Source organism: Pelmatolapia mariae, linkage group LG5 (assembly GCF_036321145.2).
Source record: "Pelmatolapia mariae isolate MD_Pm_ZW linkage group LG5, Pm_UMD_F_2, whole genome shotgun sequence".
Taxonomy (NCBI): domain Eukaryota; kingdom Metazoa; phylum Chordata; class Actinopteri; order Cichliformes; family Cichlidae; genus Pelmatolapia; species Pelmatolapia mariae.
Window position 1 is genome coordinate 6,870,318 of NC_086231.1, and position 26,965 is coordinate 6,897,282.

Genomic DNA, 26,965 nt, shown 5'->3' on the forward strand with positions numbered 1-26,965 from the left:
CTGTGCCACATTAAAAACGCACCCTGTAGCCGAGTTCTATTAAAGGTTCCTACGTGTGCAGAAGCGCAGCTCAGTGAGATGAAACTAACACTGAGGGCGAAAGCTCTAATATCATAAAACAGTACAACAATATACTATTGTGTGGTTACTGAAAGTAAATAAAATTGTACAGGACGTGTCTTTACTCTTAGTTTTTTTTTCCAACACAGTCAGGATATCTGCTTAAATCCAACAAAATCTGAAGTAAACTTTAACTCGATGAAAACTACACTAAAAACAAACAAACAAAAAAAATGGAAAAAAGAAAATAAGTAAACAATCAAAAAATACCGAAGTATTTGAAACCGCTTCACCTGTTGAAAAACACACTTTAAAAAAGATATAAGAAGAAAAATATATTTACAGGTAATTTAACTGAAAACTCTTCAGTATTTTGCACAATGCCACGAATGACATGAGGAAAAGAGCCTACTGCACCTCATTATTATTGCACTGCAGTTTATTGCTGACTGTAAATTAAATGCCTAATTTTTGATACATTACTGCACTAGTTATTCATCTTCTGCTTATTACATAATGCAAATGTGAATATCTCATATGAAAACTGAAGTATTTTTATGTCAACCTTCAAGCCTAAGACCAAAGACCAGTTTTTGACTTTATCCTGCAAGAAAGGTTACAAATTTTAGGATGTGAAAATAACAACAAAGAGAGGCCATAATTTGTTTAGAGGTATTTCTTGTTCTTATCTTTAGACGTGTCACCTTGATAACTATTAATAACTTATAGTAGATAACTCAAGTAGAAATAAAAAGTACCATATGCTTATAATATAAAAGTCAGGTTTTAAATAAACAATAATTAATATTATGTAACAGAACAATTAGCAGACAGCAGTTTCTGAGTCACAATGTTAAGTAATGGCTTATGACATGCATATACAGTGGTATGGTGAGTACTATTAACGTTATTCTTTGGGGTGGAAGAAAACCTATTTTAAAAACATGCTCATTTCTTATTTTAGTAGAATTTGTTCTGTCTATTAAACAAAACAACTAAATATGAAACTTTGAGGAAACTGTGTTAGTCATTTAATTATTGCATATTACATAATGTAAGAGTGGATGCTTCATACAAGTACTAATGTAAAATTATGCAATGAATTCTAATTGTTATTTTTGTGCTCTCCATTGTATATTTTGTGATTCTTATGTTTTTTGAAAGGCATCACCCTTTTAACCACGGTTTCAAGTAATACTTACATCCTACATCCACACTATAAATGCTGTCTAGAAAATCATTCTGTACAATACAATTATACAATTATAGTTCTACAACTGTTTACAACTGTTTATAACTTGTATAGTTCATATTTCTGTATAGTTTTCATATTTATATCCTGTTCATAGCCTGTACACTCACTACAGCCTGTACATACTTATAGTTATAACATATTCATAACATAGCTTCATACCGTGTACATTGTAACATACCCATAATAGACCCATGTTTTGTACCCTCTCTATAATAGACCCATTTTTGTAATATATCTATATTATTGCTAATATATATTTTGTAATATATCTATTGCTAAAGCACTTTCTGGATGGATGCAAACTGCATTTCGTTGCCTTGTACTTGTGACATGTGCAATGACAATAAAGTTGAATTCAAATTCTATTCTATTCTACAACATATAGTTAAAAGAAAGCAACACAACATTTTCAAAAGTACAAACAGCATAGTGAAACAGTGCTAGAACTTGGTAGTTCACTCACTGTTTCAGCTGTTACATAATGGAGTAAGCATCATCCTGTTAAATGATGTTGCCAAGAGCCATCTTACATACCATCTGGTGTATTCTGGTACATTCTCTGTGTCAACACCCATCAACATACCCAGCATATGTAGTTTTGTAACAAAGAGAGTTCTCGTTTTCTTTCATGTATCTTCTGTGTGTGTTTTTAAAAGACAGGAGTTCTTACATAATTTAGGTCACTTTGCTAAAAGCAAATGAAGACAGCACTCTGACAAAACTGTTGGAGACAGAGATAGATTTGTTTGGGGAATTTCAGCTCGCAAAGGGCCAGCTACATGAAGAGATCAATTCAAGTGGAAGACAACATAAAAAAAACCCAATTATTCAATTAGACTCGGAAGAAATATACTTACAAAATTAATGAGTTGTGTGTTGTAAGTTATTGTAGTGTACGTGTACAAAATACCCATCACACTTTCAGTGTTTTAATTGCTTTATTGCTCTTTTTTTAATCTACTAAATCCATTGATACAAGAAACTCATCTTCCTAATATTTATCCACAAACTTCCACTTGTGTATAAAAAGTGTTAGTCTACTACTCGAATGACTGTGCATCAGAACAAGTCAAACACCATTTTGCATATTTTTTAAATATATTTATCTGCCCCATGACCTGGACCACAGTGGTGGTTAAACACAGAAGTGGTTAATTCAACCACTCCGAGTGTCAATGTGCTGTAATATTGTTACCTGTTAAATATTCAACAGTCAACATACTTAAAAAAAAACAAAAAACAAAAACGTTTTATGCATTTTTTTTTTTTTACATTAATCTGCACAGGAGTAGTTACACTGCAAGTGTATGGGTGTACAACCAGTAAGGGAATAGAGGTGAAGTCAAGTGAAACATCCTACACAATTAAATGAGCCATTGGTATGTGGCGGTGGAGGTGTGGCCTGAATGAATGTACTCATCAGGGCAACGAGGGATCACTTACATCAGACAAGTTTTTTTTTTTTCCTACCTGCAGTGCTGACGACATGAAATGAAAAACAGCCACATGGTTCACACACAAATATTAAAAATGACAGTATTTTGTCTGTTTACATTTCAATCTGTATCTTAAAGACAACATGTATAAAATCATTTTCTGGGCCACACACTGGAATTACTGCAGGTAATTTACACCATGCTGCCAACATACACACTACCACAGCTTGAGGGCTGGACAGTGAGAAGAAAATTAAATAAATTAAAAAAAGAAATCATAATATAGATTTTGGGTCTGTTTATTCAATCCTGTTTATAAAAATTTATTAAGACCTACTGACCTAATAATCTTTTAAAATGTGCTTACTTTCACTGGCTACGTCTTTGTTTCTGATGTCATTCACTTGTATAACTACATTCTAAGTAAAAGGGGAAAAAAAAAGTGAAGTCTTTTTATAATGGCAACAAAATTATTAAAACATGAATATGAATATCATAATTCCTCAGCAAGTTAAATTTGTTTTAAATACAAAATATATTTTTTTCTTATGTTTTCTTTTCTTTTTAGCAGAACAGAGCAGTTGCCTCCTTTGTTTTAATTTCTATACCTTACCACAAGTAAAACAAATAAACTCTTAGTACTGACCATTGATATCACGTGTGTAATTACTTTGGGGGGACTGTTCGGAATTGATTACCTCTGTTAAGGGTTCTTTAATTAATTTAACTCATTTGTTAGACTGGTTCCAAAGATTTTATTTAAGTGATACTTTACCTAAAATAAACTATATCTGTCAGCAGACAACATTTTGAAAAGTCATGAAATACAATACAACTGTACAAATCTGAAAGCCATACGCCCTATAAAACTAGGGGCACTTGCTATCATAATTCAGATCTTATTTCACATCTTGACAGCAACTTGAGAAGTTCTATTGCTAGAATAAGTCACTTTTCTTTTGATTAAACTTTGGAGTATATTTACATAAACTGCCTTAGCCACAGATAAATTTGTTAATAATCAGAATAGTCATTAATCCTTTTTGTTGTATTGTGGTATCATAACATCAACACACACACACACACAAAAATATACAATTTTTTAAAAACCTCTTTGTTTCCTTCTAAATGTGCCACATTTTATCTATTTTGTGGGAGAAAAAAAAGGTAGCGCCCTCAGAAACCCAGCGTCAGCACGTTATACTTTGCTCTGGGCAATTAGCAGAGATCGGTTACCATCTCATGGAAATCGTTCATTGACATTCCACGTCATCGGTAACAAGTTAACTATCAAGAAAAGCCCGTCATGTTCCCTGACTGACAAAAGCGCTGAGCGTCCACACTTAAATCTGATTTCATACAGCACAGTATTGGAAGGTAATCTTTTCTCAAATCACAACCACATTAATTTCACCAAATATGTCATCAACTTCATATTGAAATTTAAATCAACACTAAATGGTAAACCTTATCAAAGTGTTATAAAAATGATCAAACAGCTTTGACTCTTATCTGGAAAAATGTTTTCTACAAAACGATTGCACATAAAAATACCACATCTTTTAAGAACAATCAAAGCATCTTACTGCTCACACAACAATGTGCAAAGGTACTCAGCATTTTAACTCATTAAAATTTTAAGAAACAAACCTGTCAAAATAAGATAAAGTTATCATTATGATTTGCAAAAAGTGTTAAAGAAACTGTATAAGTGCTACGGGAGTCTTTACAGTCTGTCAGTCAGCGATTTGGGGGGGGGGGGGGGGTTTGTAAATCCATTTCATTCATAAAAAAGGAAAGATTCGAAGCCATGTGTGAACCTCTGATGTTGTTTTTAACATGTCAACTTCCATCCTTTAAGACAAAATGCACAAATATGGTTCTTCATTCTCATGCATAGAACCACAAAGTGTCTCATAAGTTGCTACTGCATATTCACACAAGTAGATGTAGAAACTGCAGTCGGTCTTCATACAAGTGCAAACATGACAATGCAAGAAAGGCCCCGCCTCCATCGCCTGACAGTGGATTAGGAATGAACTGATCACCTCTTACTACAGGAAAGAGGTGAAACCAGGTTAAGAGGATTTTTAAGGTCTCGTTTGAAGCAAACTAATTTTTAACAATACAGCTTTTTCTTTATGAATATGCAATTGTGACAAACAATAAGTAAGTAATAATAAGTTCTTCCACCAGATCATAAGCAGCTTCTGACTACAAAGACAATCTGCTGGAAAGTGCTCTTGTCTGAAATGGATATGGCTCCTCCAAGTCCACCACCATCACCACCATCCTACACATTTGCACTTGTAGTTTTACTCCTGCCCGAATCCTTCTGTTTCCTCTATGGCAAACATGAGTTTCTCCTTCAACTGTTCGTAGCTCTTATAAGGAGGGAGGTCCAGACGATTAAAGCTACATAAAACAAGAAGACAGAAACAGAGGGTGGCCAGAAGTGCTCTATTAGTATTAAGTTAACATTTTCTTTCTAGGTCATTCATAATAATGACAAGTGTGTTGTGTTTGCAGTTATAAATGATAACATTTGTTCAGCTGCAGTAATGTCCCACGGTACTGCGCACAGCGAAGACATCTGCTAAATAAACACTTAACAAGCAACAATGTATTCTGACATAGCATTATATAACAACAAACACCGACATCTTAGGCTAAAAATAAAGGAACGCTTGCAACGGTTGAATCAGAAATGACTAATAGGGTTTGGTCATGAAAGTTTAATCCCACATTAAGCCGGATAAGACACGAGGTTTAACACATGAACTGAAGAAACCTGTACAAATGTAGAATTACTGGTCTTACCATGTGTGGCTTCGTGGAAGCCAGTTTTCCTTTCCAACTTTCTCAATGCAAAACTTCTGTGGACCATTGCTTCCTATATTAATCAAAAATAAGGATAAAGAGATTAAATATGATTTTGATATCACATACTGCTTTATACTACTGTACAAATGTCATGTGTCTGTTCACTGTTAATACCCATTAGATCAGCGAAGCCGCCCACGGGAAGACGACAGGTTCCTGTGACAAACTGCAGAAGTCTCATCCTTTTTTCATTGTCCATCTCCTTCACAAACTGTTAACAGACAGTTTTGTATTAACACCAGTATCAGGCTGATATCTGTACATTACAGTGATACTAATTTTCCATTTGTTGTTTTTCAGTTGGAAAAAGAAATATTCACACTGAATTAATCAGCTGCAGCTGATTCAATAACATATTTTTTTTAATTACCAACCTGCCAGAACCACATTATCTGCTTGCTAGTTCGGGCATAATGTCTATAGATTGTGTTTCTCTGCCAGTCCACCAAGTCTATCTCCTGCATACCGCACAGCATCACCTACAGACAAGAAGGGGACATTTTATAAATAAGCCCAACATTCATGTTAGTATTTATTTTCTCTTATTTTTTAAATCCATACTGTTACAGAATCCCTGTAGTATTCAAAGGACCAGTGCTACCTCAAACACTTGTAAAGGTTATAGAGAATCATCTATTGACTTCAGTACCTCTAATTCTCTAGCATCGAAGTACTGAAGGTATTGCTGTGGAAGAACTTCATTGAAGCCCTCAAAGAAAGCCTGTGTCTGCTCCTCCACACCTCTGGATAGCCTCCACTCTGCCACTAACCTGCATAGAGATGACATAATGAAATATTAATAAATTAATATTAACACACTTTAGAGATGTCAAGTGCTGCTTAAAAATGAATGTTTTCAAGGAAAACAGAATTATTTTGTTTAAACATGACATGTCCGAATTCAGTGTATTTAAATGTTACGCTTGTTTATCATGTTATGTTATGGAGCATGTAAAAGTAGCAAATGAATATGGACGGTAGGTAAGAAGTTGTACCTGATGTATTCCTCTTTATTTTCTTCAGTTACTAGAATGTTCCCTCCATCTGGTTTAAGCTCATGTGTGGTGACCTCCCCAAGTATCTCCTTGTCAACGGAGAAGAACATCTCCAGACCGCACTCCTCTATATTATTGTCCCTACAAGCAAGACAATGACAGTTACTGTCATTACTGACGATGTTTAAAAAAAAAAAAGAAGTTAGCTATTATGTCTGCTCTAAAGTTCACTATAGAGTCCAATACATTTCCACAGTGAGTGACAAATTACAGGAGCATAAATCATTTACTCAAATAATGCACATGGCCCAATTTGTCCTCTCAAACTCTTCATTTGTGTGCATAGGTTATCAAAACCTAGTATTTAACAATCTGCAAACCTAGTATCTAACAATATGCAAACATATTTAGGAAATGAAAATAATTTTTTTAAAGCAGCCCAAAGTCTATGTATATATCCACAAATTTTGGTCCACTTATAACAACCCAACAAATCTCAATGTTACATACATCGAAGTCCTCGTCATTTACACCATCCACCACAAGTCTAACTCAATTATCACATGTACATCAGAAACTTACTTGATCCAGATGAGTGAATTATAGAATTCTGGATCTATGGACTCCAGGTCTTTCAGACCCAGAGGTTTGTTCAGAATACGTTTGTAAAAGGGCAGCGAGAAACCTGTGTCGATAAATTTGCCATGGAACAAGGCCTGGAGAGACATAAAATGGAAATGTTTCGAAAGCAAACTAAACAAAACAACAGATAAACAGAAGACATTTATCTCATATTTGAGATTTTTAATTTTACGGGAGAAAGTCAAACATATTGTTCTGTAAGGCACATCTATTAGGTATATTTCTCTTTTGAAATTTAATTCAATGATTAGATTTGAGATCTAATCATTGTGATTAAATTGCAATAAAAGACAATAGCATAAAATATTGCATGATTCACATAAAGTAATTAATGTGTTACACAATGTAATAATATAGTATGGCATAATAATATGGCAGGATATAGCAATGGCAGACCAGATTAATCATGCACATACATTTAGTTTCAAAACTAATGATTTAAACTTATTAGTAACAACTGAGAGATGGTGCACATACCATGGCAATAAATCGCCCAATGAACTTGAAGTACTTAAGGTGATCAGGGTTGATGTAAGAGGCAGGGTTGATCTGAAGACAGTAGTTGTCCTTGCCAGCATACTCAAACAAACAGTACATTGGATTCAGCACCTCATGAGACAGCAAGAAGAACCATTCCCTGAAAATAAGCACAAGTGGTCAAACTGGTTGAGTGGGGTAGTTCTTTTTAAACTAGATTTTAATGACAAAATCATGAGTTTTTACTGTTTGTGTTGTTATTTTAGCAACAGGGTGGTGCAGCTTTTACTTTGAGATTACCTGGCCACACCTCCATAGTCCAAGCCTTCCTCGCCAGGGAAAATTATCCAAAGTCTACGCCTAAGATCTTGTGGGTGGAAACTCATGATCTAAGAATGAATTAATTACACATCTCAAGCACTGAAAAGACAATGTTATTAAATATAGAAATGTGGTGAGAAGACAGTACAACCAATTAAAACAATTACCTGTTGAAATGAATCCTCAAACAAAGTCTTGCGTGAAACTGTAATTTTAATGTGCTGAGGCATCGACAGTTGCTAAGAGGAAACAAAACATGTAAACAATGTAAATAATTGATTTTAAAAACTCTGTCCACTAGCAAAATCATTTACACTTTACTTTGCATTTCTGTAATGCTCAGTATTAAAAACAAGAAGAACATAACAGCATATGTAGTAAAACAGTATGACATGCTGAAAGCACGTACCTGACACCAGAATCTGAAGTATTGCACTTTGGCTTTGAAGTCCCTGACATAAGTTATCTGTGGCCCATTCTCACTACGAAAAAGACCACACTAAATTATTGTCAAATAAAAGTATCAAAATACATTTTGATAACAAGTGCTTATATTCATCTCTGGACATTCTGAGCATCCTGTTTGTTTTCTTTAGCAACACCCAGGCTTTGTGGTCATGATCACTTGAGATTATAAGGCTCATTTGATTTTACACCAATCACTGATTTAAATATATTCAGGTGTGCACTAATCAATATTCTCGACATTTGCAATTTAGTGTGGAAAGAGTTAGATAAACAAACATATACACATTTTGTAATATTAATGAGACTTGTGTTTCACACCTGTCCCATTTAAATTGAACTCTGTTCATTTCCCCCCTCCCTTTCATGACGCTTGCTCATGCAAATGTAAGCACTGCAACACACCCAGGTATGGACCAGAACAACAGAACAGAGACCATTTGGAGTAGGTCTCAGTCAAACTCCCGAGTTGTTTGCTTATGTTGAGAACGACCTCAGTTATAATTATATATAAAAACAACCAAAGACTTTTTTGATTCACAGGCTACAGAAGCTTTTAAAGTGCAGTTGTGTCTATCTCCATTAAATGAATCTGATCCCCCTCGTGTTCAAGCTACTGCTTAAAAGTACAGTTGCTAGCACAAGATACCAAAACTTACAGTGAGGATTTCCCTGTGCGAGGGTCAATGTAGGTTGTTGTTCGCCTATTGTGATCTACAAAGTAGGGAATACCATCCACAGTGAACCTCATCTCCCAACCCTCAGGCAGAGGCTTGTCATTCAGCAGCCTGGATAAAGTTACGTAAGCACAGAGAAATGCAACCATTAAAAGAAATCCTTTTAAAAGAAACATAAAATGTATATTTTAAGTTAAATGAATAAAAAATAATAAATGGAATCAAAGATTTAAAAACTCATCCTTAAAAGCAGGGTTTCCTCCGTACTACTTAACTGTGATTAGCTGGTTACAAAAAAAACATTTAGACAGAAACCCTTCCCTTTGTGTATTCATAAACCATAAACTTAAGAGCAGTTAGTGGTCAATAGCAAAGACTTTCTGAACGAACTATCCAATTCCAAATCTGTCAAAGATGTCAGAATCCAGTCATTATGTTCTACACATTTAATCCAGGTTCACAGTTGCCAGATCATCTGCATGCAATTGCTGTGCCACTGTTGACCTGTTCCAAACTCCAAGCTCCTAAGAGGTTAGGACAGTCTTTCAGGGAGTCCTGCATTGGAAAGGATTAACCTTCTACATCAAATTGATGGCTGAAACACGGACCTAAAATGTGTCACTCAGAAATTTGGGCCTGCCAAAAACAAAGTGACATTCCTTTCACTTGTCACTTTATTCTAGACATATCAGCGCTCCCTACTGTCACGAACACAAAACACACTCACCCTTGGGTCCTTGGGTCTTCCCACTGTGTCCTGCGAGTTGGGTGATGGACAAAATACACTCTACCATTGGTGTCAGTTCTCTTTTCTTGTGAAGGAGAAAATCAACACATTTCATTTCATTTATTTATCACGTCAGTAACATCAGCTAAAACATTTGTTTAATCTCACTGATACTTACCCCATCCGTGAGGCAGAGGTCCTAGTGGGTCAAACTCTTTACTGGCTGTGGCTGCAATCTGGTCTTGAAGCTGAGCCAGAAAGAAAACGTTACAAATGTCAAGTCTGCAAAAACTATTTTTGTCATGGTCTGTTTAAATACAGTTTAGACTTAAAATCAGAGAAGAAACTGACCTAAGAGTATTTGTATGTTTATTTCCATCGGGTGCTTAAAGCTTTTTAGTCACGAGACTTAAAACATGCTATCTGGACTTTACAAACTCATGCAGCCTTACTTGAGCTCTTTTCACGCTCGAGAGCTACATCAGACTACAAAGTCTGCACTGTCACTTCATTTTAAGGAGAAAGATGTTCCAAAATGTTTCCAAGCCACAATTATTGCAATATATTGTTCAGCATGAAATATGCAAGTTACACAGTAGAAGTGGAAAATTGAAGTGCTTATTCATTAGACTGCAGGTGTTTAGTACTTAAAAGTTATTTTTTTATTTATAAATTTGAATTTAAGACATAGAAGGACTGTGCAGTATAATTTTTGTATGATGTGGTAAAAGTACACCATATACAAATAATTTTATAGATCAAAAACCATGCGTAGATGGGATCTTTAAGCAAATCAAAAGAAATACATCTTCAAACTGTTCTTCATGTGTAGTCTGAAGCACATTCAGTTAGCGCTGTTCGATACAACGATATATATATCGGATGACGATATAAAAACATCTATCGTTTCATTTTACGCTATCGCTTGTTTCGTGGTGTTGCAAAATAAACGGTTTACGGCAATATTTTTTCATCGTTTTGATGGTCACTGTAGTGGTTATATTAATTTCTTAAAGTTCTCTCTTTCTCTTATATTTAATACAACCACACTTCGGACGGACAAGCGCCTGTTTTTATGCGTTGTCGTTAGCAACAACGACGGGCGATCGTGGCTCAGGAGTTGGCAGTTCGCTTTGTAATCTGAAGGTTGCCGGTTCGAGCCCCGGCTCGGACAGTCTCGGTCGTTGTGTCCTTGGGCAAGACACTTCACCTACCGCCTACTGGTGTTGGCCAGAGGGGCCGATGGCACAATATGGCAGCCCCGCTTCTGTCAGTCTGCCCCAGGGTAGCTGTGGCTACAACTATAGCTTGCCTCCACCAATGTGTGAATATGAGAGTGAATGAATAGTGGAATTGTAAAGCGCTTTGAGGGTCTCGAAAAGCGCTATATAAATGCATTATCATTATTATTATAAAACCAACGCGTGTCCGCTTGTTTATTTTCCACATAAACCTTTCACAATAAAGCTCAAGATCCTGTTGAGACTTTTCAAAATAAACTGAATCACGTGAAAGAGTATGCAGAGTATTTACGGATGAGAAGCAAAAAAGAGCCGTCAGGTGCTAAAAAATAAACCTTAGACTCAAACGTTAGAACAGGCTTTTCCCCAGCAGCACGCTGTGTAATAAATACTCACAAAGAAAACGGCGGCCGTTACAACTTATGTCTAAAAATGTATAGTTTCATGCATCGGTTAAAACACTGGACTCCAGGTACACGACGCCCAGCTGGAAACACTTCACGCAAGTCGAGCTGCCCGAGATTCACAGAATTTACAGAAAATGTTAAATTTTTGTGATTTATATCGTTATCGGGACGATAGATGACTTATATCGGGATATGAGATTTTGGTCATATCGCACAGCCCTACATTCAGTGACTGCTCTCACCCCATATATGAATCTCTGGTTAAATTGCTGCATGGCTCCCTGGAGCTGGCTACGCTGGTGCTGCCATTCCTCGTAGTTACGCACTGACTCCTGTGTGGGTCTTTGCCATGTAGTAGTTCGGGTTATGTGGTCAACATAGTAAACTCTACCCATTGGATCCACTCTGCGCTCCCATCTGCATAAAAGGAGAGCAAAAAAAAAAAAAAAAAGTTGTTTATTTTGCCAAGGATTTCTTTCTAGATATTAAAACCCCCCACAGAGAACAGATAAACACATAGTAAAAGTGATTATAAACAATGTGACATAGATAATTATATGGCACTGAATACACAATGTTCAAACTACATTAATATATCTGTAGTATAAAAAAAAAATCAAGCTGTTTGGTACCCTGAAGGCAAAGACTCAGGCCTATCCCAGGTTGTTCTTTTCTCAATGTGATCCACATAGTATACTCGTCCATTCTGGTCAACTCTTTGTTCCCACCTGCAGAAGAAATACAAATTATAATAAACAGATTGAAAATAAGCTTAAATGAGGGGCCTATAAAACAAAATGCAGAAAGCATTGCTCTTTACCCAGGTGGCAAGGGGCCATTGTTTATGGGAGCCACCCTGGGAATTGTTGCTGAGGCACTGGCCCCTTGTTTAGGAACACTTGCTGTCTGTGAGGAACTTGATGTTGCCGCTCTTGCACTTGATTCATTCTGCTGATCTGAACACCCACTAGCTGATGCCTGAGAGGAACCATCGGAAGCTGGGCCTTCGCTGAGTTCACTAGGAGAAGAACTGCTAGAAGAGGCTATGAAATGAGCAAGAACAACAGTAGGGAACCTTTAAGTCTGTGAAAAAAAATGTCCTTTCTATTTTCAAAGGTGTATTTGTTTTCAAAAGTGTAGTGACTTTAATACTGACTGAAGTCAGTATTCAGTGCTTTAGCTAGTATATAAAAGAATAATGGTATATTAGACATGAGGGAGATTGAAATCACTCATGTGATATATATGTAAGCCATTTAATCTTTGATGTCTTATAGTTTTCCTACATGGTGAAGCTGCTGGTTTCTGTCGCATAGGAGGGGGCGGTCGAGTAGGTCTAGAAGGAAGTGATGCAGTGGAGCCCCCTGGAGACCGTGAGGGAGAACTTGTACCATTGACAGCATGCACATTTGGTACAATGACCCATTCATCCGAGTCACTTGAAGGTGATGAGCCTCCGCTTGACCTACAAGTACAAAATACTTAATATTTGAGTAGTTTTCCAAGACCAAAGATTTAAAATGTTTATTTAATCTTACAAAACCAATGTCCAAATATTTTAATGCAATAGTATCTTAAGATCATTAATTAAAGATTTACTAGACCTGTCACCAGTATCTCCATTTTGCCGTGTATTTCCATTTGGAAGAGCAGCTAGCAAGCCATAAAAACAAAAATAAAAATAAAATTTAAAAAAATCAAGTAAAAGACAAATGTTTAATGTGACATTCAAAAATGTATGTGTAACTTCCAAGTTCTCAAATGCTTGGTTGCAAATGTAGTCACTAATGCAGGTAGATATAAAGGTTACAAGTAATGCCAAGGTCTTGTCAGGGCACAAAAAGAACACTGATAAGCATTTACAACCTGGCAGCAGTTTCCACCTTGTTACCTCATTGCTATCAAAGTCATTAATAATGACCGACATGGTAACAAGCTAAATTTATTCTGCAATTCTATTCATTTTCAAATTACAGATGATGAGTGTTCATGTTCTAAAATTGCAAATGTGGCCCACATAGTATACTGGGTTTGTGTGAGCGTGGTCTCTCACCTTGTTCTCTCTCTGCCAAGCCAAAGGTTTCTGGGTCTACCTGCATGCCATCCAGACAGACTGACAAGTCACCTACAAGATCCTGGGGGTCTCTGTCAGAGCACAGCTGCAGTGTCTGCACGACCTCACATACTTAAGGGGGACAGAATACATGTCAAGTTTTAAGCAGGCACTGTAATTGCAAGACAAGAGAACACATACGTTACCATAACACAAAAGAATAAAAGCAATTATTAACGATGTCCTGGTTTAATTAAAAACTGCTCCTACAAGCACATTGTTCTCCTAGTAACATTTATTACTAAAATAAACAAATACTGAAGAACAATTTCCTAAGGGGTCTCTGATTGTTATTAATCACCTGATTTTTAAAGCAGCGTTTCCTTTTTTAGCCCAAACTGTGACAGTGTGAAAACAGCAGAGCTGAAAAACTCCAGTCACATGGAATGCCTCAAGAACCATGTGCAACAAGAATCTCATTCAGTGCTTTAAAAATCACAGACAAGTAGCTCTTACACAGAATGTAGACCAGACTGTAATGTCACATGTTTTGTGTATGCTATGCACACTGACCAGGTCTGAGGAGGCATTGTATTTAGTTACTTGAAACACAGAAAAGCTCATATGTATAGGTGATGCAGTGTACAGCATCTACAGAATGTGCATCAATTACCAAATATAACATGCAATTGTGAGACATAGACAAAGAAAATGAAGTCAGAAAGTGATTTCAAAAGTGATCTAATTTGTTATTATCATGAAATCATGAAGTCATGTAGTAACAGCTTTGTCTTTATACAATTTACGATTTTGTGCAGCTCAACTCCAAGAACCTAGAAATATTAGCTGTATACTCATTTCCTCAGAACATCTTTCCGTATCCAAGGTTAATATAGAAAATAGCAGCATAAACAAACTCTCAAGTATCCTTGTGCTACAACATTTTCACAACTGTCTCATGCATGGCTGTAGCTCAGGAGGTACAGCTCCTATTGATGAGAAGGTCAGTTGTTCAATTCCTCCAGTCTGCATTTCAATTTATCCTTAGGCAAAGTACTGAACGATGTGTTGCACTCATCAGCGTGTTATAATGAGTGAGACAAAAGCACTAGGGATAGAAAAAAGTGCCTGTATAAACATGTGAATGAAAGTGTTTTGAGTGCTCAAATAAAGTAGAAAAGTGCTACATAACTTCCAGTCCATTTACCATATCATGCCAATAGTGGAAAAAAAAAATCGCCACTTAGGAAAATGAACTTACATTTCATGTCATTGGCCTTAAGGGTCTTGCTGATTTCCAATGTAGCTAGACCCAACAGAATGTCTGACTTGAGTGTCTGATGGCTCCAAACACGAAATATCAGTTTGCTGAACGGCATCACAATTCTGTAGAAAGGTGAGAAATTTTCAGCATACAGCACCAACCAATACGATACAACAGCAGAGAAATAATTAAGGTAATCTGTACAGCTTCTTAGCTTTTGTTTGAAACTCATCAAGCATTGATACTTTTTGTTTTGTTTTTCCCGCCTCCAAGTACAGAGGAAATCCAATTAATAACTCTATGATGATTTTAATCCTCCATTATATCTTACATTACATTTACTGTCTACAATTGAAACATTCTGCTAAAATATGGACCTAAACAAATTTTCGCAACAGTTGTACTCACACTGTGAGAGCCTGCTTCCATTTAGGGCTGTGCGTGTTGTTGCATTTCTCAGTCCTCTTTGACTGGCCATCCACTGCTATTTCAACATATGGACTTGGACCAAACCAGGTCTTTTTGTTTTCCTTCAGCTTAGCTGAAAGCACTGGAAAAATAAAAATTCTAGTCATGGAAAACCAAGATTTTAAAACCACTTCCTGTAGCCCCATGCATCCTGAGCTCAACAGCAGTCAGTTTATTTATATCCAGCTTTAATGTATTTTTTAAGATCAAGGGATTCATCAAAATCTAGGTTTCCATGACAGATGTTAAGTATATTAATAATAATAAAAAACACAGTTAAGAATTTATCACAGTCCTCTACTGGTTTTTGTTAAATGATGAGCATACAAATTTGGCAAAAACAATAACTTACCAGTAACTTGCAACTGGGCCTTCATGGTTCATCCATAACATTAGAGCCTAAGTGGCAACAACAATTGAACCTCCAATCAATGTTATCACATATAACTTAATACTTAAAGAGTGAAAAATATAACCTGATTTATAGTCAACAGTGAGTAAGCCTTGAGGAAGCAATCTAAATAAAACAAAGAGATACTTGAGACAGATTCTGGTATCTGGGATCATTTTTTGTTGACTCAAAGATAACAGCATACAGGCCCAGGGAAATCATTCATAACTGCTGTCCAAATCTGTCACTCATCTGGTAGAGCTTTACCAAGTGTAAATCAGCAAACCGCATTGCTATGTGTGCTACAGTCAATTTTAGTAATCAAAACAGAGCCTGAACTAAATAATGGTTGGTCAGTATAAAAAAAAAATTGTATTGGCATACATATTGTTCATTGTTGAGGTTTGATATATTGGTACTGAGAAACTGAGGTTGTATGGAGTAAAATGATTTCTGCTTATTAGTTTGTGAGGTTTTATATATATAAACAGAAAGGAAAGGAGAGGGAGGATATCAGTCAGTAAACTGATATCTGATCTCGTTGCGCATTAGGCTGGTTTTGACCTGTTCGCTGATATCTGCAAATGAAGCCTAACAGAATTTTCTCACAGGTTAGCAGTAATGTTAGCCAACAGAAGATTAGTTATTAAGACAGCGTTAAACACTAGATTGTAGTAGAGTTTCCGTTTAATCTGTCACATCACCATCACTAGCCAGCTTGTAAACCGTTTGATAACTGTAACAAAGGCGGACAAGTTCAAAAACCTGGAACTTTGCACACCGATATCCTAAACAAGGCTTTAGCTAACCATGCATTAAACCCACGCTCGAAATGCTAACACCACTTTCACTCCTTCGACTATTTAGAGGAAGAAAACTCAAACCTGTTCCCTGGAAGAACTCTAAGTGACCATACCTGATGAAAGAAGAAGATAAAGAGTGACAAAAACTTTAGTTTCAGCTATGTCTGAATGATGACAGGTAAGATAACAACATCAGCTCAGACCAGTGATCCGCTAGCTTGAACAAGTCCAGGTTTTCCGGTACAAGTTTTTCATAATAAAGCATTGGGGGAAAAGGCTTATTATCTATATAATCTGATTATCTATATAAGTTATAAGCAACATTAGGCGTCAGACCGTTTTAATTTTTATTATAACGTTATACACAATCAAAAAAAAAAGACAAAAATAAAACAGCACGATGCACCAGACTATATTTGTCTTGGTATTTTTGTCCCCCAGCTTGCTGCTATTATGTCTGGACTAGAGTAGTTTTGTCATTTGATTTCTGTCTGCAGTATTAGTAGATGTAGCCTATAGGCAAGCTTTTATTTTGAAGGGATGTTGAAGCTGCTGACATCGCGATAAAAAGATAAAACAATCGTATAATTTAACAAGATACAAGATACATTTATGTTTTGGCAGTACATACTAAAAAATATGGTTTTATTTATGAAATTATTCATACATTTACTCGATGGCCAATGCGTGGACACGCCCACGTGTGACATCCGTCTTTTTGGTCCCGTGACACGGCTGTAATTGTTAGCAGTCAGCAAGAAACGTCGCGGTGTGGTAAATGATATGTTATTTGTTCTATGAGCAGTCACTTTCGCCATTGATATAACGTCTGCTGAAGCACGATGTTATCTCGTCTATTGAAGGAGCACCAGGCGAAGCAAAATGAGCGGAAGGAGCTGCAGGGTGTGTGATAACAAAAATCGATAGTGATAGCCGCCAGTGCTAACCATTGCTAAAAACAAAGCTCTCTTTGACTTGGGATGTCCCAGTATCACAAAGAGCTACCGTCCGGTGTTGATTGATTGTATTAATGTCGTTTTTTTTCTCACAGAGAAACGCAGACGTGAAGCAATTGCTGCAGCCACTTGTTTGACAGAAGCCCTGGTAGACCACCTCAACGTTGGGTATGACGGTGATTCCATTTTTTTTTTTTTTTTTTTTTTTGCTTATTTCTTGCTGTTCATTTTGGTTTGGTAGTAGTTAAGGATTGAAAACAGGATCTGCTGATCCTTTGGTCCCCAGAGACGAGTATGTCCCACAGCATGCATGCTCAATCATCCAGGTAAGTAAATCTCCCGATCCTTGGGGTGGACCAGTTTTTGGCACAGCGTGTTTTGGGGTTTAAAAGCCACAGGAGACACGGTGTTTAGCAAAAATGTGTCTCGATAGTCCTGAAACATACGGAATCACTACAGGTTTTCGCTTAGGCCAAAACACGCTGTGCCAAAAACTGGTCCACCCTAAGGATCGGGTCCAAAACTCATCCACGTTTCGTCACTTGGATGAGTGACGAAACGTTTCTCCCCCTGAAAACGCTACGTCCAGATGAACAGAATCAACTTTTGGAGGTCCCACAGAAACGTTTATTTCACTCAATCTCTCTAGAATATTGGACATCTGTGTCCTGCACCAATTGTATTATTTACTTTTAAGTGTTGCTCTAAAAGCTGTACTTGTTTCAGCACCAGTAATTATTGATTTTCTTTTTTACATTGCAAGTTTAATCAATGAAAAGTAAGCAAGTTGTGAAAAATCCCTGAGCCCAATATTAACTTTCCACATGTTGTGTTGTCTACAACCAGTATTCAAAATCTAAAGATATTTAATGTAAAATGACAATAAACTTAGAGAATATGTTACATTAAATATTTTTGTGCTTATTTAAAGTCACGTGTAAACAATGTTAAAAGTATCTTGATTTTAGTGTGATGTTAATAGCTAGTAATTATTTATTATTTGTATCCCACTAATTAATAATAATTTTTCGACTGATTACTTCGTATATGGTATGTCAGTGCCAGGCTGACACAAGGCTGTCACACACATCAGATTTTAGTCATACTGTTTCTCCAGGCTTTCACATTACTAACACCTTCTTCGGACCAAATAAATCAAACAGTTTATTCTTAACAGGATGGACATCGCCTAATATTTAACGCAGCCAAAAACAGTATGCTAAAATTATTAACAATGTATTGTGAAAGATGTGATGAAACCAGGACAATCAGCTTAAGAGACTCAGAGTGGGATGCAAAGACCATTATTGTTGTGCTGCTCCTGCATGAAAAAGATTAGCCACCAGACCAAAATCCTTCTGGGACAAAGAGAGATTTTTACTATATTGAGTAACAGTGTATGGTTTCAGTGTATTGAAATTGTAGCGGCTATATGTATTATAATGCCCTAAACCTCATTATTTTGTTCTGTTTCAATTTAGAGTTGCACAGGCATATGTAAACCAGCGAAAGCTTGACCATGAGGTTAAGACTCTCCAAGTGCAGGCAAGCCAGTTCTCCAAACAAACTGCTCAGTGGATCAGTATGGTGGAGGGTTTCAATCAAGCATTAAAGGTAGGTTAAAAGGAAATGCCTGTCGTCTCTCATCATCTGCAAATCTACCATATCAGTCTTGAACACAGTCATGTTGCAAAATGATTTTGAAGCAAACATCAGCATTTTTTCAAGGGTATAATTTTATCCAAAAATTTCCTAAAAGACATCCCCTTAAGTGTGCCAGCAGGCTAACTTCTAGCTGCAGTTCTTTGTGCAAGTGTGAGGAGTAAAACACATTAAAACTGTAACGCTAGACGCTGGAGCAAATAAAGTACTATTGTAACCTTGTGTTAAATAACGTCAGCAGTACATAAAACAAAACTGTTTATGCATCTTCCAAAGATCTGCTCTCTCTGTTGTGCACTGGCAGTTCCAGGTCACCACATCACACTTGTGTAAAATACAAACTGGATCATGATTGGCTTCGGAATTATTTGTGACATCACCAAGGAATTGCTTGTACAAACACATTTTAATTAGGGACTTAATCTGAGCTCAACACACTTTTCCCCTTTTGAAAAATAATCCAAAAAACACATTTTGTGAATTAAAGAGGGCTGATAGTGGGTTATATTTGTACATTAACAAGGTTGTGAATGCTAATTTTTTCATGCTCTCATTTAAACAGGAAATTGGAGATGTAGAAAACTGGGCACGCAGTATTGAGATGGACATGAGGACAATAGCAACAGCGCTGGAGTATGTACACAAGGGTCAGCTTCAGTCTGCTTGCTCATAAACCATGAACGTGTACGTGTTGGACATTTGCAAGTGAAACTGAATACACTGGAATAATATTTAAATCTACTTGAGTTGACCCCTATCAGCGAATATGTGTTTTGCCTTTGTCAGCAGTTTCTTTGCTTGTCTGCACTCCCCTCTAAGAATCAGAATTCTGCTGTTTTAACAATTAAATGCACATGTGCAGAAATTATGTTGTTGTGTTAGCAGCAGTGTTGGAGGTGCTTAAATATTAACTATAAATACTATAAATATTTAGAATAGAATAGTTCATGTACAAGGGGGGGGGCTCACCTGTGTCACCTGTGGCCCTACTTTTTCTGAAACAGGAGAATCTGGCAATGGCCTCCAGGGGTGGAAGAGGAATCATTTTTGGGGCAGTGTTAATTACCCTTTGCATAGCCTTGTGGTCCTTGTGTACCTGATGAGTCCAGGTTATTCTTCCTCAGGACACAGTCGTGTGCACAGGGCATACATACAGTAGGGGGCTAAGAACACAGCCCTGCAGGGATCCTGTCACTCCATGTGGTGAGTGACAGTAGGCGATAGAGGTGGGGGCCGAGTCAGACAAATTGGTTCACTACATTGCCTGATTTGTTGAATAAAAGGGGAAAAAGTTAAGTAACATTGTTGTAAAGATTCAGTTCACCCCTTTGCAATAGGTTGAAGAAACAACAGACATAATAAACACCGGTTACCTTTATTTAGTATATCCAAAAAAAGCATTTTGTTTTATGGCTTTCTTTTCTGTGCCTGATACCTGAATGATGGTGTAGGTGTTACATGTCTATATAGAGTGAGGCCTGTACTGTCTGTTTTAGACCACATAATTTCAGATGTTGTTAATGATGGAAAAATATTTTAATAAAGTTTAAAAATCTTCACTTGTGTTTTCTTCTTATGAAAAAATGTGTTAATTGAACAGTTGTTACATATAAAGAAATTGGGAACAAGGAAATGTGAATATTTGTATAAAATACCTCATTTAAGAAAGAAAAGCCTGTAGGCTGCTTTTTAAGGAGATACGTTGTCAGGAGGTTCATATGCACAGCAGATGTCAGTGTTGGGTAAGCACAGATTAAATCTTTACAACACAACTGGAGAACAAGTGAGAGTTAAAGGCTGTGAGGGTTACAAGTGGGCAGTTTCCTTCTTTTGAAAATTACTTCAGGATCAAGAATTGTTTTTGTTTTTTTTTCATAATGGCTTCAGTGTACCTGTTACAAATGTGAAAATCCCTAAGAGATTTATAGACTTTTATAGACTTGCAACTATTGCAACAAGTTTTTATATAAATATAGTAAGTGGATAAATACCTGCCTGGCTAAGGTGCTTGGACAGTTTGTGGAATGTGTGACGTGTCAGTGAGTGTGGCTTGTGAGTTCACTAATAGTATTACAGGCAAGAAATTTACCACACGAGACTGCTCTTAATCTAATTTTCATGTAAAAAAACAAAAAATGTGTGTATGTATTTGTTCTTTTTCCACCGGCCCAAAAATTGGACAGGTCATAGAGACTGTTAAAAGAGTACTGTATGAGCTTTATTACTGATATAACTGTCAAGTGAACTGAGGCAGTCACAGATTGTACTCATGCTTGGTCCTACAGGATTATCACAATTTGTATAAATACTCTTAAAACACAAAGTATTCATGCTGCTATAAACTAGGAACCTTCAAGCTTTGAAAATATATACTGTATACACTTTGTGGTGCACCATTTGGACCTGACGTAACATGTTAAAATGTCTTTAAAAAGATCTTGAAATCCAAGTGCACGTCACAGAAAAGGTTTTTTGTTTGTTTCGTTCCCACCACCTTTTTTTTTTTTTTTTTTAAACACACCAACCAAATGGTTACGCATTGCTGGATTACCAATAGCGGGCTAGTCTAAACGGATAAACAACAGGGATAAAGCTTCTGTCCAACCAGCTGAACTAAGACTGGAGAATAACCAGAAAGGGAACGGGAAGAGGAGCGACAACGTGTGGAGCTCCATCACTTCCCAAAAGATAAAAAGGTAGGACGACGCAGTTTTGTGTTTTACTCACCACTTCAGTTTAATCAAAGAAAGTAGTTAGTTTAAATGTGAATATTAAAAACTTAAGCTATGCAGAAATGGACTTTTAAGTTTTATCTGATTATAAAGTTACACTGATTGAGATTTAAACAGTTATTAGCAAATTTAGTAAACCACATGTCATAAAAAACAAGAAAACATATTTTAGAAATCTGTCAAAAACCAGTTAAAAACAAAAAACTTACGTTGTCATTTATTAGGCTAATAGCAAACTGATTTCATGTTTTTGTACCCACATTTGAAATGGGACACTAGAGAAGTCCCTGAGAAGTCACAAAATTAATCAAGCATTTAGCATTCAGTTGGAAAATTACTGTAATTTGGCATCAAAAATAATAATGTGGTTTATTATTTTTTTCTGCTTTTTTGTAAAACAGCAAATTTGAACATTTGTGGATAACCAAAATAATTATATTCTAGCATTAAAAATATCATTACGGTGAAAGAGCTTGTACACACTGGTGGATTAACGATTACAGAAACATAAGAAATCAATTTGGTAATTACCAATATTGTTAATTTAGGGCAGCTGTAGCATAAACCTTGCACTGACATCTCTCTCTTTCTGAGAGAGTGTTCTGATTCAGAAAATGTAATTATAACTCTACTTGCTAACTTAATTTATCCCAAATGTAACAAGATTTGAACAAGTATTAGTTTTTCCACACAATAAATATTTTGGATACCTTAAGCCACAGAAGTTTTTATGTTACAGTAATAAGCCTGCAGACTAATTAGTTTTCAGCAATCCCAAGCAGATCCGTTACGGGTATTAAAATTATGCTTCAAAAACATCTCGTCCCCCCCCCCCCCCCACACTCACTGGGTTTTACTCCATCACAAATGCCTTTTCTTTCTTCCTTAAGAGTATTATCCAAAGATTTATCACGTGCCCATAGCAGCCAAAGCAGTTTTGTATTAGGGGCACCCTTCAATTATGGCTCTCACTGAACAAATTCATTGTGTCAAATAGCTGTCTAAAAGATGAAATAAAACAATATAAAGCTTCAATAAAAACCTAATTATTGTGGAATTGAGACAAAATCGGTTTTGCAACATTCCTGAAACGTATCAATGTATTTCTGATTTACATTCTCTTCTCTGAAAACTGTATTTGAGAGCTTTCCATGTCAGTACATACTAACATGTTATTTCAGCAGGCATCAAGTTCTCACAGTGACTGAAAAACTACTTCTAGTCCTGAAGGCATCATGGATACACAGTTTGTGTATGACCTTTTAGGGTAAGAAATACCAAAACTAAACTTTGACTTCTTGATTTCTTTGCTAGCTGTAGTCATACCTTACCATACCTTTGAACCTCCAAACTCACAGATGCAGATGTGACAGTCAAATACTTAACATTCTTATTACATATTCTTTGATCTCTTTTAGGGAAAATGCTTGGTTATACATCTCTGCTACCTTCATTGTGTTGTGGATTGTCGGGTGGCTCTACAGAGACAGCCTGGAGATTGAGGATTTCAAAAATAAGTATGTCTTTGTTACTGGCTGTGACACGGGGTTTGGAAACCTGCTGTGTAAGAAACTGGATCGTAAAGGTTTCCGTGTACTAGCTGGCTGTCTCACAGAAAAGGGAGCTGATGATCTGAAAAGAGTGGCAGGGCCTTATCTGAAGACTGTCCTGCTGGATGTGACCAGTCAGGATAGCATTGAAAAAGCAATGGAGTGGACCAAGCAAGAGGTTGGCGATAAGGGTGAGAGATGATTTCCTACAGTTACATATACAATTGTAGGACATTATTAGATCACACAAGGCAAGCCTGTAAACAAAACACAACATATTTTTTTCCTTGTTTTGTCTTTTTATTTGCTTTGTAGGACTTTGGGGTCTTGTGAACAATGCTGGACGTTCATTACCCATGGGTCCATCAGAGTGGATGAAAGTGGAGGATTTCCACAGCACACTGAAAGTAAACATGAATGGAGTGATTGCCATGACAATGACCTTCCTACCCCTCATCAAACAGGCTCGTGGCCGTATTGTAAATGTAGCATCAGTGCTTGGTAGGGTGGCAGCAAATGGTGGTGGATACTGCATTTCCAAGTTTGCAGTAGAATCTTTCTCTGACTGCCTCAGGTAAGACTCATTTAAAGGGCTGCTGCAACCATATATATTAGCTTAAGGACCCAGTTGGTACTTTCTTCTTATTTAGAAAGACAGACAGTGTATCATAATTAGAAAGTTAGTATGGGTGATAAAGTTTTATTACATTTTCAGTGATAAAAAAAGACCATCAGTAAATTACAGAGTGCAGTAAAATGCACACCATCTAACCAATTGTACAAATAGACCAAATTTGGCCACAGCATGCCTCAGAAAAGGATTTTTGGTTCTGAGGCCAAACGGGGGGAAATGTTTGTCGCCCTCACTGACTCACATAGTTACATTAACTCTCGTTTTCTGCCAGGTAGTTGATTATGTTTTCATTAATGACAATGAAAAGCTTGCAGCCTGTGTTATAGAGCTAGCACTGAAACCATCTAAATTTAAAAACCTGAATATTAGTTGGTAAGTGGAAACTCAAGACTTTACTAATATTCAGTAGGTCATTCAATAGTATTTGATAGTAATAGAATACAATGTATCAGTTATAAACAATTGATAAGAACTCATTTGCACTCTCAGAAAATCAAGAAAGCTGGCCCTGCAAGGGAGTACTAATGACACAATATAGATTTTTAGACTCATTTGTTGGCTTAAATGCAGATGGCCAATCCATTTGGCCATTTGATTGGCCTTTCATGATCTACCAATCCAAATATTTTTATTAATATCTCACAAATAAACTGTAAAGCAGATATAAAGCAGGACATGTGTGAATGGTGACCTGTTAGAAAGTGGTACTCAAAATTAGATGAGGTTTTGTTATTGCTATGAAAAAGCAACACACAGAGCATATCTCTGTTTCCAGGAGAGACATCCACTACTTTGGAATTAAGGTGTGTATCGTTGAGCCCGGGTTTTTCAAGACTGCAGTAACGAGCCTCGAACCCATTGAGAGGGAGCTCCATCGCCTGTGGAACCAACTCAGCCCTGAAGTAAAGGCCAGCTATGGAGACAAATACCTTGATAAATGTAAGTACAATGGGCCGTGGATCATCTGAAGCATTTTATTGATGCAGAATAGGTCAATTGTGTCACATTCTTACTGATTTTTTTTTTCACAGCTGACTTTTTTTTTTTTTTGCTTTGATACACTAGGAATGAAATGTAACTGTTAATTTTAGATATAAAAAGTCACCTATTGAGAAATGACTTCCAAGATTCATACATAACATTTCAATCCAAAAATATGTTTGCGCTTTTAAAAAAATGAAGTATAAAAATAAATCATTGAACATCAGACTAAGAATGAAGGATTCTTGGAAATTGCAAGTTCATTGTGGCTTTAAAAATATCACAAATCACTATCTGGTCACGATACATAATTCTCTTTTTAAGATATCAAGACACAGCGTTTGATCATGAATGCCGTCTGCGACTCTGACCTCACTAAAGTGACCAACTGCATGGAGCACGCTCTCTCTGCTGCCTACCCTCGCACCAGATACAGTGCTGGCTGGGATGCCAAGCTTGTCTGGATCCCCCTCTCTTACATGCCTTCCTTTGTAGTTGATATTGCACTGAAGCTCGTGCTTCCACGTCCTTCAAAGAGCGTCTGATATGGGATGACCTACTTTATGTCATTTTGACGCAATAAGGAAGCTGACATTAAAAAAGTTTTTTTCTTTTAAAAATTATCAATTTTCCTTATCAGAGTTGGCATGCGATGATAATACGATAACTTTAGAAATTACTGTTATTATATTTATGAGTGTATACCATAGAAAAGTTTTTTTTCCTCTGTAATGTCTGTTTGACACTTCTAGACAACACAAAAAATACTCATACAGTTTACTGTATGCATATTATTCTGTATGTTGGGTGTTTTAACGCTATTATTTAAGGTGCTTGTTATGGATGTTGTTCACCATGGAAGCCTAAATAAAGAACATTTTAATATTAAGAAACTGTGTTTGTCAGAATGCAAGGATGGGCATGCTGCTGAAACGGGAGTGAGAACGGGCTGCGTACAGAAAGAAAATAAATAAAGCTTTGCTCTGAAACAATGTCAACACGCTGAGCTACAGTTATGGGCAACATGAAAACGGCAGTTAAATGAGAAGAAATATGCATATATGAAGACTCATGCACTGTATGTGTGTGATTGTCATGTTTTTAAGTTGTGTATGACTGTATTATTGTTGGATCTTTAAACATTATTTTATACTATTTTGTATACTTTCTAAATGCAGTTCAGTAGCTCCGGGACATTTTCAACTGACAGAGATGGAATTAATTACCATGATGGAGGGACATTATTACTGTTTTATGTTTTTTTAATGCAAAGAAGCAGATAGAGTGAGTCATCTGAACCACTAGAAGAAACAAGAAAACAAAAAAATATGTTTCGCCAGAACTGGGTTCAGTATTCTGGCACATTGCTACCCAAATGTAAATGTACACCACATTACATTCAAACCTACTGACTGGAAAATCCACGAGGTGGTGCTAAAACATCGCATGAAAGTTTGAGAACTAAAGTGCTTAAAATTGCCGTACTATAAACATTAGATTTTTTTTCCATAATGTAGCAAAAGCAGTTAAGTAATGCGTAAAATATTAATATTTCTTTCCCATGCGCGTTTTAATACTCCAACAGCTTTGGAGTTTCAGATTGGGAAATTCATTTCTAGCTTCTGGCCGGCTCCTGTGCAGACTGCTGCATTCAAATGCTCCTTGTAAAACTTTAACCACGATTCAAACGAGTATTTGTGGGGTTGTGGGTTGTGACACATTCTGGGCTGTTTAATAATATAAACCTGTTTCTTGTTGTGCTGTTTAAGTAGTCGAGATCTCTATATATTTTAAGTTAAATGTTTTTTCCAAGTAAATGAACTGTACTTGTAAAGGGCTTGTAAAAAAAAAAAAAAGTCCCACCTTTCCGATGACACTGAAGGTA

General features: G+C 36.5%; 3 protein-coding genes across 5 annotated transcripts; 2 read left to right on the forward strand and 1 right to left on the reverse strand.

The window, feature by feature from the left end:
• Window positions 1–2,247: 2,247 nt before the first annotated feature.
• itcha (itchy E3 ubiquitin protein ligase a) lies at window positions 2,248–16,783 on the reverse strand. The gene is made up of 24 exons (XM_063473474.1): window positions 16,679–16,783; window positions 15,724–15,770; window positions 15,312–15,453; window positions 14,901–15,025; window positions 13,640–13,771; window positions 13,191–13,239; window positions 12,873–13,051; window positions 12,407–12,629; window positions 12,219–12,314; window positions 11,829–12,003; window positions 10,117–10,186; window positions 9,939–10,023; window positions 9,194–9,322; window positions 8,479–8,551; window positions 8,237–8,308; window positions 8,049–8,137; window positions 7,749–7,908; window positions 7,212–7,345; window positions 6,630–6,770; window positions 6,284–6,404; window positions 6,009–6,113; window positions 5,749–5,845; window positions 5,572–5,644; window positions 2,248–5,166 (listed from the first exon to the last, which is right to left on the reverse strand). Exons 2-24 carry the CDS (start codon window positions 15,746–15,748, stop codon window positions 5,067–5,069), a joined length of 2,595 nt encoding a protein of 864 aa, XP_063329544.1. The 5' UTR covers window positions 15,749–15,770; window positions 16,679–16,783; the 3' UTR covers window positions 2,248–5,066.
• Window positions 16,784–17,272: 489 nt separating this feature from the next.
• Window positions 17,273–20,742, forward strand: bloc1s1 (biogenesis of lysosomal organelles complex-1, subunit 1). Its single transcript, XM_063472823.1, has 4 exons — window positions 17,273–17,468; window positions 17,617–17,689; window positions 19,003–19,135; window positions 19,746–20,742. Exons 1-4 carry the CDS (start codon window positions 17,408–17,410, stop codon window positions 19,854–19,856), a joined length of 378 nt encoding a protein of 125 aa, XP_063328893.1. The 5' UTR covers window positions 17,273–17,407; the 3' UTR covers window positions 19,857–20,742.
• Window positions 20,743–21,767: 1,025 nt separating this feature from the next.
• rdh5 (retinol dehydrogenase 5 (11-cis/9-cis)) lies at window positions 21,768–25,931 on the forward strand. Of its 3 annotated transcripts, none has more exons than XM_063472819.1 (6): window positions 21,768–21,879; window positions 23,100–23,182; window positions 23,334–23,656; window positions 23,781–24,039; window positions 24,875–25,038; window positions 25,405–25,930. In XM_063472819.1, exons 2-6 carry the CDS (start codon window positions 23,151–23,153, stop codon window positions 25,623–25,625), a joined length of 999 nt encoding a protein of 332 aa, XP_063328889.1. In that variant the 5' UTR covers window positions 21,768–21,879; window positions 23,100–23,150; the 3' UTR covers window positions 25,626–25,930. The 3 variants fall into 3 exon arrangements, with proteins under 3 accessions (XP_063328889.1, XP_063328888.1, XP_063328890.1); XM_063472818.1 differs by having other exon boundaries at window positions 21,772–21,879; window positions 23,097–23,182; XM_063472820.1 differs by lacking the exon at window positions 21,768–21,879 and having other exon boundaries at window positions 23,142–23,182; window positions 25,405–25,931.
• Window positions 25,932–26,965: the final 1,034 nt, after the last annotated feature.